We start from the raw sequence: 21,287 nt of genomic DNA, 5'->3' as shown, positions 1-21,287 counted from the left end.
AAAATACATGCACAATTATTTATTGACCGATATGATAACAACTGGAGAAATGATTTATCTTTGACCTGTTTTATTGTTCAATGACCATAGATGAATTGCTCAACATACATGTTGACAATGGGTATTATCAAACTAGTAAGATGCTGTTCTGATCAGCAGTTTTGTGAGTTGACTGTGACGTAAATTGTTTGACACCTCGGTCGTAAAAAGGTCATACAGAAACAAGATTAGGAGAATATATGATCATAAGAGTTCAGATACTATAATTAATTAAAATTTGTCACTAAACGAATATGAAAAAAGGGGCGAAAGATATCAGAGGGAGTTGAAATCCTAGATAAAAAATAAACTGACAAGATACCCATATGTATCTCCTTTATAAAGTCGGAGATGACACGAAGTTGCTCATTTCCCCAAATTCCTCCTTTTAAGTATTTTTTTCTCCTACTGCTAACTCTTTGCCTGTTTCCCAGATCCCTCTTTTGAACCTATTATACAACATGCTGCCTCACTTATTTCACCCTTGATTTCACACATTCCAAAATAGGGTCACCGCCTTTTTAAAAGTGCATAGATAGCCATGATGATATCTCTGTAGAAATGAAAAGTTCGGAAATGAGATAAAAATATTATGCGATGGATGCAAAAATGTACCATTAACTACTTCTGGTAGGAATAACATATTTGTAAACTTCTCTGGTGCGACTGGTTTTCAGTATACTAGTATTGATTTATATATAAAATTCTCAATAATTTCATGATATTTGAATTACCCTGTTTGGCTGTCATATACTCTGCGGTTACCGTGTTATTATCATATTCATCTGCTTATGGTTGATTTTTTCTTGGATTCGGCACGGTACATAGCTATGTATTATAGACTGTCTTCTAAGTGTATATGTTTAGTTTAATCTGTCCGTATTTTACAGGATTTTCGGATTGTATAAGATATATCCTAGATATACTTTATGAAACATGTTAAAGACAGTATCGTTTGACGAATATCTTATTAAGCTGTAAAACGTGTATCTGGTTATTTGTCATTTTGATCAATACATTATGTTTGAACTAACAGTGCTGTTCAGCTAATTTTAAAAGCTGGCGAATTGTTTTGTAAAAGTCCATCTCTGTGTAGCAAGAATCGAAGTAAACATGATAGTTCAGAGCTTGATCGTCTTGATTTCCTTAACATCATATTACTCCTTACCTAGAAGATATTAAACAAGGCTTCATGATTTCTATAGTGGTATAATGTTTTATATTTGTTTTTGGTAATTAAATAGCGTTATACTTGTGATAAAGTTGAAGTTACCGATTACAAAGTTATACGTAAACCATTTTCCCCGTTTCGAATGTATATATGCCACAGACAACCACGGATATGCTGCAATTATCGTTACAAAAATCTCATCCTCCGTACCTATGTTGTGATACTTTCCAATGAGATTATCCCCGAATTACCCATGCGCAACACATCGGGTGCCTGATGAGTATGCTATGCCTATCTTTCGAGAGCACCCTGGCATTTGTTTGGTTAGTGTTGTTCAATTTTTGTTCTTTTATGCAGAATTTTGTTTGAAGATGTTTTTTTATTTTCGTTTTTAGCTTTTTAAACGATCTCTCTTTAACTTTTAATTGTGATTTTGGACCTTTTTGTCCCTTTTCAACTGCAAATTACTTGCTCTTTTTATGAAAAACAAATTTAAATCATTAACATCGAAAACAATAGCTGCATTTTACGCTTATAATATGTTCAATTATATAATAGGTCAAAACAGCAAACAACGAAAACAACGACACAGCAACAATTTGAGAACAATCAAAACAATTACCAACAAACATTATGTCGACATATGATCGTCAACATTTATGTTATTACATGTATCACAAACTGTCGAAGAAATCAAAACCTTAAAGGGTACGCTCTCCAGCGAGAGATTCAGAGATCTAAATGTATCTTTTAACAGCAATTTGCCTCGCCGGGACGTTTTCGCGTGGCAAATTGGAATATAACGGGCGTGTCTTATTAGGACATTTATAGTACAATGGGGTTCATGTTAAACTTTGTATCCAAACAATACGTTGTAGAGCATTTAAATAATCAGAGCAGGTTGTTGATAGCCTAACATCACTGGTGTTATACTGATCATCGTAATTGCAGAACTTTACAGTGATCCCAACATCGTGTAGCCCGAAACAGGTAAAATCGTCATTTTGTTATTTCTCCGTGTACACGCGTTGTTTTAAAGAATTACTCACCCGCTAGGTTGATATGTACGGTATTGTTGTTTGTGTCTGTTTTAATATTATTTGTGACCTTATTACCGAAATAATAGCCATTGAAAATTGTTTGTTATGATAGTCGAACTTGTACATGATCATAGTAACTTGTTAGTGATTATTGTACTTTCTCTATATTCTGATGGGCGACTATATATAAATCGTGTTTGAATGTTTGATAATGTGGCTAGCACTAGTGAATAATTTACTAATTTACATTTTGCTTTGTAGATATGGTCTTTTCATTTTAAAAGTCATAATTAACGATAAATGTTCATCATTGTGACAAGGAGAGGCAAACATTTTCCATGTTCACACATTATTAATGGAAACTCTAATGTTTATATTACGTTTGTTTTCAAATAAAGATTTGATTTAGGTCACAGTATCTTATTTTTCTATGAATCTCGTTTCCTTTTCAAACACGTTTTTTGTAAACTGAATTATATATTAGTTCCTTTGCGTCTGCACTATACATAAACGAACATATATAGCGCATATAACCTACGAACAAAGGAAGTCACTAAGAGTGTTTCATGATATTATGGATTAACCATTTTGTGTGGTACTCTATGGTCACCATGTAATGTTATATTTATCTGCTTATAGTTGATTTTTTCTTGGATTCAGCACGTATATATATCTACGTATGATAAGTCTATTGGTTGTATATGTTGAGTTTAATATGTTTGTATTTTATAAGATTGTGGATTGTATAGGATATATCCAAAGATACATTTTAGGAAACATTTTGACAGATCGTTGGAAGAAGCTATTACTAATCAGTTAAACCTCTGCCTAACCCATTTGTCATTTTTATCAATACATTATGTTTAAACTAAAATTAGAGAGCCGTGGTGTAGTGGTTAGTGCATCGGACTACTTACACAAAGGTTCCTAGTTCGATTCCCGTTCGGGATGAAAATTTCAGGAACTGAATTTTCGGCTCTCCCTTGACACCATTTGCGAGTGTGGTCTTGAGGAAACGATGATAGTCCGTCGGAAGGGGACGATAAATGGCTGACCCGTGTTAAGAGAGAGCCATATCTCTTGCACGTTAAAGACAACCTTGTAGATTTCGAAAAAGAGTAGGCTAATGCCGCTACAAGGCAGCACTCGTACCCGCAAAGTGGAAAGGGATTAATATAAGTTGCAAAACTTGTTTCCCAATCCACTATAAATAAATATGTTTAAACTAAAATTGCATTTCAAATAATTTAAAAACTGATTGGAAAAAATCAATTTCTGTGCAGCGTAACAACAATCGAGCAGCGCTGCATGATAGATGGAGTACTAGTATACATCTCAAAGATAATGCAACATTATAGAGCTTGCTTTTCCTATCATGATTTCCATTATATCAGATTGCTCCTTACTAAACCAAGCTTTATGGGTTCTTGTGGTAACGTTTTATCATTGTTTTGGTACTCAAATAGGGTTATATTAATTAGTGCTCAAGTTTAAGTCATCCCTTAGAACATTTCACGTTAATCATTTGCCCGGTTTGGAATATGTGGTGTGTCACATACGATAATGGATAATCTGTTATTGTCGTTATCAAAATCCCGTTTTTGTTCTTAGGTTGTGACACCACTCAGTTGGACTTATCACTACGTGTGAAATAACAAAAAACAACGCATCGGATACCACGGCCTTTGTTTGGTTGGTGTTGTCCAAGTGTTTGTTCTTTTAGCAGTATTTTGTTGATTGTTTTTTATTGGTTTTTTTTCTCTCTTTGAAATTTAACTGTCACTTTTGTATCTTTCTGTATAACTTTGACTGCAAATAAATGACTTATTTTTTTTAACAAAAAGACTACATCCATAACGATAACTCAGTGTATTGCGCTTTTAATATTTTTAAATAGATAAACTCAAACAGCAAACATGAAAACAAAGACACATCAATAATTTGAGAAAAAAAACAACAATTTAATCAACAAACATTATGTCGACTAATTTTGTGTGACATGTAAAAATCACAATCGGATGAATCAAAGCCCGAGATGCCACGCTAACAAGCATGAGAGACGACTGAGGTCTAAGTAAATCGTTAATCACAGCAAGTTGCATCTCGTGGACTATTCCTCGAGGCAAAATAGAATATCGCGTTTGAAAATCTGTCTTATTATGACATTTATAGTACAGTGGGGTGCATGTATGCATCCAAACAATACGATGTACGTAGCTCTAGAGCATTTAATGAAACAGAAAGGTCGTTGATAACCTAACATACCGGTAAAGCTGTCAGAAGTTCGTGAAAAATATGCAATTGTATTTGATTTTTAATTCTCTGATTAGTTGTTCCATTTTCTATACTTCAAAGATTTATTTAACATGCAAACATTAAAATAACAAACATTGAATAAACAAAGGGGAGTACATGTATTTCGGTGCTTTATGTCTGTTGTTTTTATGGTAGTTATCTTGTTTTGCCTTGTATCGATCTAATGATGCGCTGTAACACTACTACTTCAGGTTAAGAGGGATGGTTTGGCGCCACCCCTCATGTTTAACCCCTCCACGTTATGCATAAGCCTGTCCATGGAGCTTGTAGACTAGCGGTTGTCGTGTGTTCCTGTATATCATATTTGTTTTTCGTTTATTAGTTTACATACATCAGGCCGTTAGTTTTTTCGTCTGAATTGTTCAGCATTTTTCATTTCGGTGCCTTTTATAGCCGTCTACATACCGTATGGATTTTTCTCATTGTTGAAGGCAGTTCTGCGGCCTATGATTGCTTACTATCGCTTTATTTTAACTCTAGAGCATATTATTCTCAAGACATTCATACATCTTGATCCTATTTTTTTACAAGCAAATTTTTATATTGTCAGTATTATAGTTGTTGTTATCGGATTTTAAAAGTCAGGCCTTTGATGTAGCGGAAAGCTAATTTAACTTCTCCATCTTTGACAAATGGGAGTCTAATCGGCAGTGGTATATTTCAAATATCATAATAGTAATCAACTTAATATTAAATGATGTCATGGGAGTCTATAATCCATATAGAGAGAATATATTGATAAATCTATTTGCACGCATGCTTCACGACAATAATAACAGATTTACGTCATCCAATTTCTTGAGAGGACACGATTTGTCTGTTGTACGCAAATATCCATCCGTATTAATCCACGTCTAACGTTATTGAGATATAGATATTCAAAGTTATAGGTGTTGATTTCAATGACACGATTGTTTGTTGTTGAAAACAACACAGCGACGACAACACTTCATCAGGATAGAGTTTAACGTAATACATTTACACACACACGAATGCACACATACTAAACTTAAGTCACTTTACCAACGGATGACATCGAATTCATTTTCCCTGTTAAACCTTATGTCGCCTCCTGCATGTCCTGTTAATGGATATTTCAACAATACACAAAGGGAATAGCAACATAAACGAAAGCACAAATGAAGACCGAGATAAATTGAAAAACATCAACAACAAGAGTGCCTATGCAGCACATATTAATTGAATTTAAAAAGGATTGCGAACCATTTCAATCAATAGATATTGTTTTGAAAATTTCGCGAGGGAAATATTTTGTGCGACAATAAATAGTTCTAAATATGTCATAATAGGCTCTTCTCTTATAATTGTCATATCTGGTCCTGAACGTGCATGAAATATTTACCATTAGACGTTAATCAACCATCAATCAATTAATCAATAGAATTATCATAAATGGATCTTCTCTTTTTATTGTAATTTTAATTATCACAATACTTGGACTCAAGTGTTGCTTACGTAGATAAATTTTGACACAATAGCCCAAAAAACAATAATATAGGATAAAGGTACACAATGTTTTATTGACCGATATGATAACAACTGGAGCAATTGATTTATCTTTAACCCTGTTTTATTGTTCAATGACCACTGATGGAGAGATCAAAATGTACATGTTGATAATGGGTATTATTAAACTAGTAAGATGCTGTTCTGACCAGCATGTTTGTAAGGTGACTGACGTAAATTATTTACACCTCGGTCGTACAATTTCGTACATCAAATAGATTATGAATATATATGATCCTGGGATTATCAGATACCATAATTAATAAAAATTGTAAAATTTGTCAGTAAAGTAAAACGAATATTGAAAAGATACCCCACATCTCCTTTATAATGTTTGAGGTGGCACGGGGTTACTCATTTCCAAAATCCCTCCTTTTTGGGTTTTTGTCCTCTCACTTTTTTTTTTTCCTTTAAAAATGTCCTATACCAAGCCAGGAATATAGCCATGGTTATATTATAGTTCGTTTCTGTGTGTGTTACATTTTAACATTGCGTCGTTTTTAAGTGTAAATTCACATTGCGATAAGACGCGTCACGGTATCTGTCTATCCCAAATTCATGTATTTGGTTATGATGTTATATTTTTTATGCTCGTGGGAATTTGTCTGATGCTGGGTCCGTTTCTGTGTGTGTTACATTTTAGTGTTATGTCGTTGTTCTCCTCTTATATCTAATGCGTTTCCATCAGTTTTAGTTTGTTACCCCGATTTTGTTTTCTGTCCATGGATTTATGAGTTTTGAACAGCGGTATACTACTGTTGCCTTTATATTTCGAACCCATTAGCCAACAGCGTCACCTATTTCACCCCTTATATACAACATCTCAAAAGTGTATCATTCCCTTTTCAAACATAGATAGGAAATGAATCTCTGTTTAGTAAAAATAAAAAAGTTCGGAAATGAGATAAAATATATGCGATGGTTACAAGAATGTACCATTAACAACTTCTAGTATGATTAACATATTTATATCCTTCTCTGATGCGACTGGTTTTCAGTATACTAATATTGATTTATATATACAATTAAATCATTTCATGATATATGGATTACCCAGCTGTATGATACTCTTAGGGTACCATATTTTACCGAAAATACTTCAGTTTTTCTTGGATTCGGCACGTATATATCCATGTATTAATATTAAGTCTATGCACAGCACGTATTTGTTTAAATTATTCTGGTCGTATTTTTCCTAATTGTGGATTATATAAGATAATAAGATATATAAAGCATAATGAAGACAGTATCGTTTGGAGAAGATCTTTAGAAGTTGTCAAACTTGTGTCGGACATATTTGTCATCTTGAACAATACATAATGTATAAAATAACATTGCTCTTCGACTAATTTAAGAACTGGTGAATTGTTTTAAAAATGTCCATAACTGTTCAGTAAAGCAACAATCGAGCAGAGTTTGATTATTTAGTATATATCTCAAGGTTTATACGACATTTCAGAGCTTGCTTTTAATTTCACTATCATGATTTCGTTTATATCAGATTGCTCCTTACCTAGAAGTTATTAAACCAAGCTTCATAGTTTCTAGTGGTAAAGATTTAAAACTAATTTTGGTAATTAAATAGGGTTACATTAAATAGTGGTAAAGTTGGAGTCACCTCTTTGGAAGATTTACGTAAATCATCTACTTGTTATGAAATACGAACACGGACATGCTGCAATTGTCATTACCAAAAGCAGAACTTTGTACCTCGGTTGCGACATCACTCAATCATCAATATGACGTATCACAGAATGTGTAGTAATCAGTAGCAACACGTCAGATGCCATGGCCACATGTGAAGAAGAATCTGCCTACCCTTCGGGTACAATTGAGATAACACCGACTTTTGTCTGGCTCATGTTGTTCACACAGTTGTTTGTTTTGCAGTGTTTTGTTGTGTTTTTGTTTTTGTCGATATCTCTTCAACTTATAAAATTTAATTGTCACTTTGGAACTTTTTGTCTCTTATTGACTGCAAATAACTAACTTCTGTTTATAAACAAATACTTTTTTTTTTATTAATTAACAGCAATAACAATAACTGCATTTAACGCTTATAATATGTTCAAATATAATTCAAAACAGTAAACACGAAAACAACGACACAGCAACAATTTGAGAAAAAAAAAACCAATTACCAACAAATAGTATATTAACTTGACAAACGATCGGTCAACTTTATGTTGTTATACATGGACCAATCACTATCAGATAAACCAAAGCCTTAGATGATACGCTCTCCAGTGTGACATAACGAGATCTAAATGTATCTTTTACAGAAATTTGCATCGCGGCGACGGTTTCGCGTGGCAAAATAGAATATCCAGTTTGAGGGTGTGATTTATTAGGACATTACATTGGAGAGAATGACTTTTCAAGGGACATCACGTTGGAGAGAATGGCGTTTCCGAACATATGCTGTAGAACGTTTAATGAATCAAAACAGGTCGTCTTTTTATACCTTTAACATTCGTGAAGAAAACAAAATCGATAGAAATTCTTGGATTAGTTATTCCAATATCACTTAGGAGGACATGGACTTCTTGGCCGTCACGAAGACCCCGATTGAGAGAGCTGTGTAAGTAAATAGCACCTGTCACAAATACGTATATTTGAATCCCTTTGAAAAGGGGATACACGAAGCACACACATTGAACAAAACACGTGAACACTAGAAATAAAACGGAAAAATATGAAAACACTTGAGATAAAAAGACCAAAAACGTTGCACGAAAATAAGCCTTTACCACCCTCATATAATAGGAGTTCAAATGAAAGATTAGCCACAATGTGTGGTGTGCCAGAACAACACGAAGTAGAATGGGGCGCATCAAAATAAAAAAAAACATAATCTGCATGCATCAGCATGAATACGTTTTACTCTATTCCATTCCATTCCATTCTAGACAACTGAAAACCTTTAATTAGCACGAATAGAAAAAACACATTACATGTATACATCCGGGAGTATAGATTCTAATATGTAAATAAATTTAATGTTCCCGCGCAGCAGTTGATGAAAATAAGCAAATAAAAAAAGTGGTATATACTAGTATATATATGTTGCAAAAGTTGAGACCAAATTCGCTGAACACATTAAGTATGCGTTAAAAATAAGCTTTTCACCAGGTCCATCATGTGCGAATTCTTAACTTATTTTACAAGAATCCCGATTATCGTCAGTCTTCATCATTCGTTCTTCTTCGTGACGTTCACTGACTGTGTGACTATCATTATCGTCGATAGGCAAGACATCTCTTTTATTGTCAGTCTTTAACTGATATTCTTCTTCGTGAAGTTGACTGTTGTCGCTTTCGTCGTCAATCGGTAAAGAATCTCGATTATCGCCCGTCTCTAACATTCGTTTTTCTTCGTGATGTTCGCTAACTTGACCACTGTCATTATCGTTAATAGTTAAACCATTATCCTCCCCATCCTCCCCATCATCGCCTTCAGTATCTTGAAATTCATCGACATTTTCATCTTTTTCCTCGTTAGAGTAGTCTTTGTCGTCCCTTTCATCCACACTGAAACCCTTTCCATCTTTATCATCGTTACTTATGTCACTTTCCCCTGTATCTGTGACATTTTCATCACTTTCTTCCGATTTTAGTTGCTCTTGTGCATCATCGAAATCTTCAGCCATATCGTCTTTTTTGTTAATAAATTCCTCCATATTTTTATTGTTTTCGACGTCAGATTCTTGTCCCGTATCAATTTCATTGTCTTTGCTCTCAGACTGTTCTCTTCTTGGAGCGTCTGTATTTAAATGGGCTTCGTCCTTGGTGTCTTTATGCTTATAATCGTCAAGAATCGGATCAACTTCATTTTCAAGAACGGTGTTAACTACTTGCTCTAAATGAGTTTCGTTGTCTTTTTCGTCTTTAACGTCTACGCTAACATCGTCATCATCGTATATTCCAAGTTGCGAATTACTCATTTCGTGTTCGTTGCTCCGTAGTCTACCCTCATAAGACTGTTTGATTTCAAAATCTTCACATGTCTCTTTTAATTGGTTTTCATCCCAGGGTGTGCGGACATTGCCTTTGCCTTCAGAACATTCTATTTCGACTGTCTCGCTACCGCTATGATAACGGACTTTCGGTTCCGGAAGATTGGACTTATCATCAGGAATTGGTATCTGTAAATTCTCACAGGGTTCATGGAATTCTGTGAAATTATATATAATTTAAAAATAAATTACAAAACGTTTTAATCTTATCCAAATATTTCGTCATTATGCCAAAAAAAATGAAAATAATTATTCATTTTAAGAATGAGGGGACACTAGAGTATTGTATTGTTCATAAATATTCCAATGATTTTTTTTAAACTAATGTCATACTAGGATGTTGATATAATGTACATTTTTTGTTGGTGTAAAAATAATACATTGAAAATGTTGCCAGTAGTAGTGTGAAATGGGATTAAGAAGTGCAAAAAATGTCGTGCAGCAAGAAAATGTCATCGTTATGTTAATATGGTCAAAATAAGGAGATGTTATATGTTTATCATTGTGACAACTATCCAAATGACGTGAATGTAAGTTACTATATAAGTCACCATATACGGCTTCCAAACAAAGTAAACAAACAAAGTCCAGACCCATGCAGATATCGTATTAGTATAACGGTATATGATGTGATGTTTTAGAAATAATACAAATGGCAGTCAAATAGCAAACTGAGCCTTGTTTCTTGTGAGTCAATTTACCATTCTTTTTTGTCTTCTATACAAGTTAGCAACTGAGAGCATTTACGTGCTAGTTCAAAAAGTAACAGTCTGTCCGAGAACATAACATTTTTCGGACGAATTATTCAGTCTTGTTCCTTACTTTTAAATGCGTAGCTGTACCGCAAAATTAGCAAATATACAAATAAGAAAATGGGCACATAATTCAAGAGCAGTTAAAGTGACGCTACCCAAATGAGTAATTGATCCGAGTTTTGCCGAACTAAACATTCTGTATTATTTTCATAACATTTGGTTGAGGACCACTTACTTGAGAGACACAAACGAAAAATTCTGCAATTTTTCCATTTGTAAAAGTTTAGAACTTTAGAACGGTAAAAGTGAGCGTCGTGTATGAAAAAGAAAAAATCTTTTTTTTCCATTTGTAAAGGGCCATATAGATCTGGAAATACAACACCAAAATTCAAACTTGAACTGTGTTTTGTAAAATAAGCTTTGTGTATAAGTTTCATAACGTTTAACCTAATTTCAGGTAAAACGAACGCATGGACCAGACGAAAGGACACGTTCTCTCATAGGATTGCTGGAACTGGACATACACCCTAGGGTCCTACGAAACTGGACATACACCCTAGGGTCCTACGAAACTGGACCTACGCCTTATAGGATCATTGAAAACTGGACCTCACCTTTGGGTCCTTTAAAACTTGATATACATCCTAGGATCTCTGAAAACATCGATACATCCCCGGAACTCTGAAAACTCCCTAGGATCCTTGAAAACTGGATGTACGCCTAGAATATCTGAAAACAGGATTTACACCCAACGATCTTTGAAAACTGGACATACACCTTGGGATCTTTGAAAACTAGACTTACATCCTAGAATCTCTGAAGACTAGACGTATGCCCTTGGATTTATGGTGGACATTGATCCTAGGATTCTTGAAATCTGGACCTACATCCTAACCCATTAAGATTGTGTTACATGCGCCTGTCTTATGCGGGATTCTAACTTACAACCTCTTTATTGACTGGCTAGTGATACAGTAGTTGGACTAATTCGAACACTCAGTCTTCAAGGCACCACAAGTCAATAAGAAAAAATTAAATGTTGGTTTTATTACCACTTGGCTAACCTGTATCCTTTCGGTTTAACTTGTAAATTAAGTCAAAACCCTTAAAATGTTCTTTCTGATGTTCTCATCAAAGCACTTCCAAAAAGTTAATAAGCTTTATACATCTTGAAAATATCCAATGAAATACTAAATCACTCACCCTCTAAAACCACAGAAAGCTAAGGACTTCTTTCTCTATTTTAAGTGTGTTTTTTTGCTCAGAAATATGAATGCATAAACAACAATATAAAACAAATTATTAGCAATTTATTTCTGCAATATGGGATGATATGATTATATGTGGAATTGCATTATATAATGGTACATATTATATGGCAGTATAAGACCTTACCCCAACCCTTTAACTTACACCCAATCCATTCAACAAGTCATTTAACTATTATTAATAAATACACGTAATTTGTCTAGTTATAAATATTAACTTATCTATCACATACCACATACATTACTGACATTACTTATATAATAGATATGATTAAGTGTGGCCTCAATTGCTGTGCAAATGTGGAGTTTTCAGTTTAAAACAAAGTAATACATGGATAACTTATGATTAAGAAGTGATTTGTATGGTTTATACCAAGGTGAATCAATTCAAAAATACTCTTTCTGGTGTTGAGTGATCATCTATGAATCCCAGGTAACTGTTTGGTGAAATGGATTAATATCTAAAAATATCACCAACATTTTTATGTGAATAATTTATTTTATTATAAAATCATTCTGAAATAATCTCTATGAATAAAAGAGGGTTTGGATTAAAGGTCAATGAGACAGCAACCAAACAACACAAAAACATCAAAAATTTCCTATCTTGAAAATAATCAGTAATTAGTATTGACCTTCAAGTAGACCATCCTCAAATGCATAGTACTTTAGGCCACATCCAATCAGGTCAAATTGATAGAATAATAGTAAAATTTACAATGATAGCGTTGTAATATAATAATCAACCACCCTGAGTGACCGATTTTTATAAAAAAAATGTTTCATAAGAAAATCATTTTTATTGTGACAAAGTATATTTTTGAAATAAAGATTTATACCTAGTTTACTGTTTAAACAATAGTGATTTGGAACTTTTTTTTCATTCATAAAAGGGAGGTAATCTGTCAAAATCATGACCACAACATGAATCCATCATATATAAACGTGAACTTACATAAGACATTTTTTTTAAAATCTAAACAGAATAAGGAATTAATCAGTTATGCACCATTTCATTTACATAATGCAGAACATTTAGAAATTATTAGTTTAATATGATAATGATAATGTACTTCCTGTTGACCTTGATGAAATCAAAAATTTTAATAGACATGCAAACCAAACTTTAAAAACATTGATATAAAATCATATTTTATGTATTTTTAAAAAAAATTGTATATATATGTATGTGTCCATCTTTCAACTTCATATTCTGTGGACATGACAATACTATCATTTTGAATGGTTAAAAAATAAGCAATCAACTTAGTAGACTTATTTATATCACTTGATGAAAAAATAATTTCTATTACTCTTTTCATACCAATTAAAAAAGGTTGTGGGTTGATAATTTTCAATGACTTGAAATATTTCTTCTTCTGGAATAACTTTTGTTTACAAGGCAAGCTTCCAAACAAAACACTTACATGTTTAAAAATAAGCACAAAGTAGCGCTGAGTATACTTAAACACACAATTAAATTTTTACAAATTAAGACAAACTGAGAACAAACATTAACAAATACCATAAATAAATGCAAAAATATGGAACACCCTACAGAAAACATCCTACTCAACAATTTTAATTTATTGTTGCCATCCCCTAAGTTAGAATCAACTCTACTTAAAATATCTTGGGTTTCCAAACCCAAACTAGGAAGTAAGAGAAATGGCTTTGGATGTTAATAAAAATTATGTCTGAAAATCCAATGTTTTATATTTTATCTGCTTATTCTAAAATCAAAATTGAATATTCTCCTGGGAGCTTATAAATTCAAATATTCAATTTAATTTAGTCTCATTCTCCTTGCAGTGACATTAAAAATGGCAGAACAGGGTCAAATTAATATATCTAACTTTGGATTTCCTTATTCAATATTTACCATTGACATGGCACTGTGAAAAAATTTGGTCCACTAATAGAACAAATGTTCAAAACCAACAACAAACACACATTGAAAAGAACATTAAAGGCACATTTTATCTGCTTTGATTAAAATGCATATTTTTCAAAATCACACTCAGTCTGACTGTTCTATAATTTTATTCAAACCTAGCAATGGCTACAATATAGCTATCACTCAATGCAATTTAATCCTGCATCCATCTTTTGTAATGAGGATGATGCTACCAAGGCAACACTACAAAGGGTTTACATTCCAATATTCACTGAGACTTCATAATATGCACAAACCTTCACATTACCAGTATGGTTTATACAACCTATGAATATTTTGAAGGTACTTGTTTTTGTATAGCTGAAGCAAAATATTTGTTACAATGTATAATTCAGCAGTAGCTTCAAAAAGCATAATATAACCAACAAACTGCATCTGTATAACACACACACACAAAAAGTCCATAAAATTTGTGAATATTGAAAGTTCACAAAAACTGGTTTTTCAATAGAATTTAACAAAAGCACCATGTTAATGAATAGAAGGAGATGTGAGGTACATAAAAATAAGACATACCTACATTATACATAAAGTGGCATTATTTTTGGAGAGGAATAGGTTTAAGCTTAACCTTTGATGCAATGAGAATCAGAAAATCTCTTTAGTTTTCCTTTCTTCAAATAAGCTAATGTGAAGTATGTAATTATGATTTAATGTTTTGTGCAATAATGACCATATGATATAACCATTAGCATAGATATACAATACAAATATAGCCTGTTAATTCATTATATGTCATGGTAACCAAAACTTAAGGCTAACAACATTTATCAAACCAACAGAATGATATCAGATTCAACAAATTTTGAAAGCAAATTTTTGTCCTTTACATCAAGAAAAGTGAGGCTTTCACTTAAAGCCTTATAAAGACTGATTTTTCCGGCAGATTTTTGTTAAATAACTTTCAGAACAAAGGGTGGTTCAATATCTGCCAAATACAGGCATTCAAATGTTGGAGTTCTATTATCGTTCCCAGAGTAAGAGATCAAACAATCATATTATTGGATTTGGCGTTTAATGCATAAATTTTGTACACTGAGAAGTGAGAAGAGTTATGAAAGAGCCCTGGAACATCCTCATTCTAAATATATGACAATTGATGGTCTCTCCTTCAATATCATTACCAATGGTATATAATGAATCTACAGAGCATGGAATGGTTCATACACAAGTATACAAGTTGAGCACTGGGATAATTTACATAATGATGTGTTTATACAAAGTGGTATACAAATTTATCACCTGTTTTTGTATTTGAAAAAGCAGAAATTTAAAGTTTTATATTGATATAGAATGCTAATGACAAACTTTCCAATTATTTCTTTTTCTGATTGCAGCAATTTAGCAAAACTGATTGATTTAAGAGAGCTGTGTAAGGTTTCAACAGTAATATTAAACACATCAAGTTTAAAATGTTATTCCAAAATATCCGCATCTTGCATCGAAAAATTGGACTTCCACTTCAGATAAAAACATGTGATAAATTTCACAATCACTTTTGACAAATTTGTTAAATTATTATATACAATATTTATATATATGTACATTAGTTTACAATACACAATTGTTTATATATTTACACTTTACAAGATGTGCAAAACCTATTCTTTCTAATGTCATAAAATGCTCATGAACTGATGATAAACAGAAAATACAGTACATATTACTTCCTGGTAACTTTGACTTTGTTAAAAGAAAATTGATAGATATTTGAAAGGAAGCGTTAACTAATTATACAGCTTACCTTTCTATATAAAGCATTAAGTTAGCTTAGTATAGAGATACAACTAATGTATATGTACCATAGTAAATATTAATTGTTTTCCAAAACCTATTATCAATTTCTATGAAGAATATGATACCATTAACTTAAATAAATTAACAAGAAGCTATATAACTAAAAGTATTCTTCTGAAATTCAGGCCAAGATCAAATATTTATCTGTTTAAGGTTTTCTAGAACAAACTAATTATTAATACTTATATTAACCCAATTAACCTACTTATAAAACTAAATACCCAAACCTACCCTAAATCCAAAGGCTACCATAACCAGTATTACTTAAAAGTTTTGGCCTACCCCTATGGAAAATTGTTAACTTTTATCTAAAATAATATTTCTATTTTAGTACATTTCTATATATATACATTGTATATATATATCCTATCTATAAGACATGTAAAACTAATAAAACCCTAAAAAGATATCTATTTAATTTGGCCTTGGCATATACTACACTTAAAGACTTGGCAGTCACTGAGTTTGTGTCTATATATAACAAATAATAATTATAATTTTAGATGTTTTTTACATGTACCAGTCCCACATGGAGTGATACAATTGGCAGTTGTTCATATCTTGGTAGTTGTAGATGCAATGTCGAAAGCCAGTTGTATTAGGTGACGTCTTACGGTTCTTGCTGATGGCAGTTGTACTTTAGGTGAAAATAGATGAAGATTATGCACGGGTATAATAAATGGAAATCAGCTGATGATAAGCATATTTCGAATAATAATTGAGCTAGAAACATTCAATTATGTATTACCTTAAAAAATTTGATACTCGTAAAGTAGTATATTGATGATAACAGGATTTGTAAAATTCAAATCAGATATGTGTGCCATGTGATATTCAACCTCATTGTATGAAAAATAGACAATATTCTACTGAAAAACATGTAAACCAGAAAATTTCTACCTATTTGCTTGATAATGAAGACAACCTGTACAAGATGGTTTAGAAAAATACCTTTCTAACAACTTCAAAATATTGCATTTAAGTTTCGTTATAAAAGCTTACGAAACTGTTGCTAGAAAAATATGATCATCTTCTTAATCTAAAGCTCAAAGCAGGAGGTATGATAATGGTAATAATTCTGCCTATTGTCAGGGCACAAATGCCAAAAACAAGTATCCCAATTTTTACAAAATGGCAAAAACTAGTATCATTATATTGATTGATACATGAATTAGATGATATTTTCTGAACAGTTGGTTCAAAAATCAAAATTTTATTGTTGATTTTTAGTACCACTAGTAACAAAATTTGATAAAAAAACTGAAGTTAAACAGAGATTTTTGCAGCTATAATTAAGTAAACCTCCTTATTTTCATATTTAAATGAATATAAATAATGCACAAATACCTCATAGATTTAAACAAAACCCTGTCAGTTTCTTGATAAAATATTAAGACAGAAACTAACCTTGTGCATATTGTCAACTTTGAGAATAATGCACTGTTTCATTCATTGTTGAAGCATCACTATAACCTATCAAACATTTTCTTTGAATAAAAGAAAAATTTAATTTCAAAAACTTCCATAAAAATAGCACAAGGTTAATTTCTTTCTAGTTTCACTTTATCTAATGAAAACCCTGTTTAACATAAATGCATCCTAAATATATATATTTCTCATACCTATAGCTGTTTTTTTCTGAGCAGAAGATAAGCAAAAGATAAATATTTTGCTCAGTTAAAAAATAAACATCACAACTGTTTAACATATAAACTGAGTACATATAACACAAATCACAACCCCACATCAGACTTGGACATATGCATGTTAAGAAACATAAAATAATTCACTTCTGTTGAAAGCTCAAAGGTTCAAAGCTGGGTACTGCAAAAGCATGAACTCTGCGCCAGTTTTGAAAATCTGTTTCAATTTTTGATGAATTTCAGCAGGTTCAATCCAAAGTTCATGCCATTAGGTTCTTCAAATATAACAATTACTGATGACGCAAGATGGTTGTTTCACAAAAATTTTGGAACTGTAAGAAGCTGGTTCACACAATATATCTTCAAATGTTGGTTTTAGTTCATCTTGCTAAGCCAGTTCACACTGCATCTTGAGGTTCAAATGAAAGCCAGACTTGTTAAAAGTTCAAACTCACTTTGATCTCAAAGAGGTTCACAAAAATTCAGTTCAATCCATTTTCATAACATGTCAAAGTGGTTCAAACACAGACTCATAATTAAACAAATTCACACGTCAAAATTGGCACTGTTTTAGAAGCAACTATAGTCTGCAAATGCTCGATTAAACACTCAAACTTCAGCGTTACCTCGGAATATTGGTTTAAATTCATACTAACATAAATTTTCCTTCCTCATTAAAAACTAACTTTTTATGGAAATAACTTATATGAAAGTTTATTAACATATGATAAATAACAAAAAAACAAAACAAGCAACATGTTTGCGTAAAATGTTAACATGTGTTTAAAACCAAAACAAATATGGAAGGAAATTCATGCCCAATATGAAATGCAGCATTCCATTGGTGGAGTAAATCTTCTTTCATGAAAGACTATAGGTGATTGGTTAGAAAGTCTGTTCATCATCACAAGCATCTGTCCAATGACCAAATGCTGCAAACAAAATAAGAATGCACACAGTCAATGTTACATTGTCAATTTTTCGGATTATTTTTTTTTATCTCACCCATTTTGTTTTTTTAGATAATTGCTTTTCCTATATAATATTCATAAAAAATTTCAAAATAATTTTCTTATCTTTTCATTTTGTATGACAATATAACAATAAACATAAACTTTCAATGGCAGTTCAATAAAATTCCCAATTGTACTGTTTCATAGCCAAAGAAGATATCTTGAATTTTATGCACTCAAAAATGAATATAAAATAAATAAAACAAGAATATGTCCCTAGTACATGGATGCCCCACTTTGGAAAACCAAGATAAATGACATAGAAAATGAAAAGATCTTGATGAGAAAGGCGAGGAGGAGAGTCTTGAGAACTTTTCCTATTCATCGCAAAACCCCAAGAAAAATGTGGATCAGCTTTGTTTTCAATTAAACTAATAAGCCTGAAATGAATGTTAATCACGTATGCATCTAGTCAACATTAAACTTGATAGTGCTCACAATGTTGGATGGACAGATAAGACTGGTGCAAGTTATTCATTTCTTGATTCATTATTCATATATACCCCAAAACACCCACAAAAACCATTAAATTTTGACCCCATTTAACATTCATTAATCTGCCAGTGATGTTTATTACAATTCGATATACATAGTTATATCAGTAGATGATTGTGGCCAATCAAAATTCAGTCTTTTGAGAATCACATATCTATTTTTTATCTTTTGCAAAAATGTTCGATAAAATTAATTAAAAAAAATCTTATAAATTTTGACTGGCCATATCATGCAGTTAATTCATGATAATATAGTTGAAAATGAAAAATAATTCATGCCATTTATATAACATTTCATCAATTTCAAAATAGAATGCAATATAGAGGAAATACCAAAGTTAGTTAATTACAGGCTAAAAATAAATTCAATTTCAGATTCCAGAAAAGCATGATATGGCCAGGAGAAAGCCAGAATATTGCTTGTAAATTTATTTATCAAGTAAGTAATATCCATTTCGAGAATAATTATTAACTGTTTATCTGATGAGAAAAGAGCTAATCACAATAAAGTTCTGTTGGAAAAACAAGATTGACATTCTAAAGTTGAGATAACTATTTATCATTGAACTTTTCAATAAAACTATAATTATTTAATTTTGACTCTGATTAAAAGTTGAATCATATTAATTCTAAATGACCACATACATGGACAGTGATACATTTGCTCTGTTTTGGGGAGTTGGAATTTCGCATTATATCTGAGAACCAAAAATTTTACTACAGTTTCAAAAAATATCAACAGACGTATTGTAATATTTTGTACTACTCTATCATATAAAAAGTGAAATTTTTGCAAAGACAGCTTGTGTAATTAAGTTATCAAGATATTTTCTCCAATTTCTTTTGTAAATTCCATCTTTATGGAAATTAGACCAAAGGACAAAAAAGATATGATAAAGAGTCCTCCTAAACATAGGGAGCAGGGTTAGAGTCAACGCCTTTAAAAATATTACCCAGAATTCAATATAATCTAAAACTTTCTTACCTTCACATATATCACAGTAAGGTCGTAGTTGTTTACGGTCACCACCGTGATGTGAGGGCGATGGAGTTTCCTCGTCGTAATCCATGGCCTGACAAGGACAATCTTCAGTATCATGTTTATCAAACACGTCACAAATATCACAGAATAATCTTGGAGGAGGTTTTTTACTTTCACTTCTATAAATAGACATCAAACAAATAAATATACCAGAATAATCACAGAGGAGGCTTCTTACTTTCACTTCTATAAATAGACATAGGAAAGAAATGTATCACAGAATAATCATAGAGGCAGCTTCATACTTTCATTTCTACAAATATATATCATAGAATAATCACAGAAGATTATTTTCACTGATTCTTAATTTTGCATCCTTTTCTTATCTAATTGAAGTAATTAAATAAGGAAAGATCCAAATTTGACATATTCCAAACTATTCATATTTGCGTTAATTTTCTACTCGAGAAGGTCATAAAAATTAGTTGGTTTACAGTAACTACCATGTAACTAATAAAATAGAGAATGGAAATGATAATGTGTCAAAGAGACAACAACCCGACCAAAGAATTAACAACAGCAGAAGGTCACCAACAGGTCTTCAATGTAGTGAAAAATTATCGCACCCGGAGGCGTCCTTCAGCTGGCACCTAAACAAAAATACACTAGTTCAGTGATAATGAACACCATACTTATTTACACCATTTTAAAGATATACCTACTCTTCAATTGACTACTTACACTTCTTCCATAGAACTGTTGGCCTCCCCATTTGTAAGAACACCTGATTCCATGGCTTCCAATCTTGTTTTTAAATCTCCATTTTTCTTTTGTAGATCAACTATCACAGAGTTAAGGAATTCAACCTAAAATCAAATGACTAGATTAAGAATCATGCTGGAATATCTACTGTGGGTTCAGTAACTTTTTCATGGATGACGGAAAACTTACATTTTTGTGGATATTTGATTTCACAGGGGGTTAGTCATACAAGTCTTAATAAAAATTGTTATTCATTGAACATTTAATTTCATGGGTCAACTGTACCAATGAAATCCACGAAAACTGGTGTCCAACGAATAATAAAGAATTCACAGTTTCTCCTTTCAGCTCAGACATTTTTTCCAAAAAAATGTACTGTTGACTGTTGTACACTTTCTTTGAAGTATGCTGAGATATAACTTTTAGAAAAAAAACCAATGTTGAAATGATTATTACCCCAAGGTCAGTATTCTTTCAAGCAAGACAGTGCAAACAACAGTTTAAAGAA

The 21,287-nt window shown here is 32.1% G+C and overlaps 1 protein-coding gene across 1 annotated transcript in view; it reads right to left on the bottom strand.

Annotated features, from left to right (window-relative positions):
* Positions 1–8,133: 8,133 nt before the first annotated feature.
* LOC134727986 (CAP-Gly domain-containing linker protein 1-like) overlaps positions 8,134–21,287 on the bottom strand; it is a 63,137-nt gene continuing 49,983 nt past the window's right edge. Inside the window, exons 30-32 of the mRNA XM_063592384.1 lie at positions 20,759–20,883; positions 20,021–20,196; positions 8,134–10,266 (exon numbers count right to left, since the gene is read on the bottom strand). Of these exons, the coding sequence (XP_063448454.1) occupies positions 9,245–10,266; positions 20,021–20,196; positions 20,759–20,883 (1,323 nt within the window). The 3' untranslated portion in view covers positions 8,134–9,244. The remainder of the gene's footprint in view (positions 10,267–20,020; positions 20,197–20,758; positions 20,884–21,287) is intronic.

Source organism: Mytilus trossulus, chromosome 8, assembly GCF_036588685.1.
Source record: "Mytilus trossulus isolate FHL-02 chromosome 8, PNRI_Mtr1.1.1.hap1, whole genome shotgun sequence".
Lineage (NCBI taxonomy): Eukaryota > Metazoa > Mollusca > Bivalvia > Mytilida > Mytilidae > Mytilus > Mytilus trossulus.
Note: the sequence above shows the minus strand (reverse complement) of the source record. Positions and strands in the feature narration are given on the sequence as shown.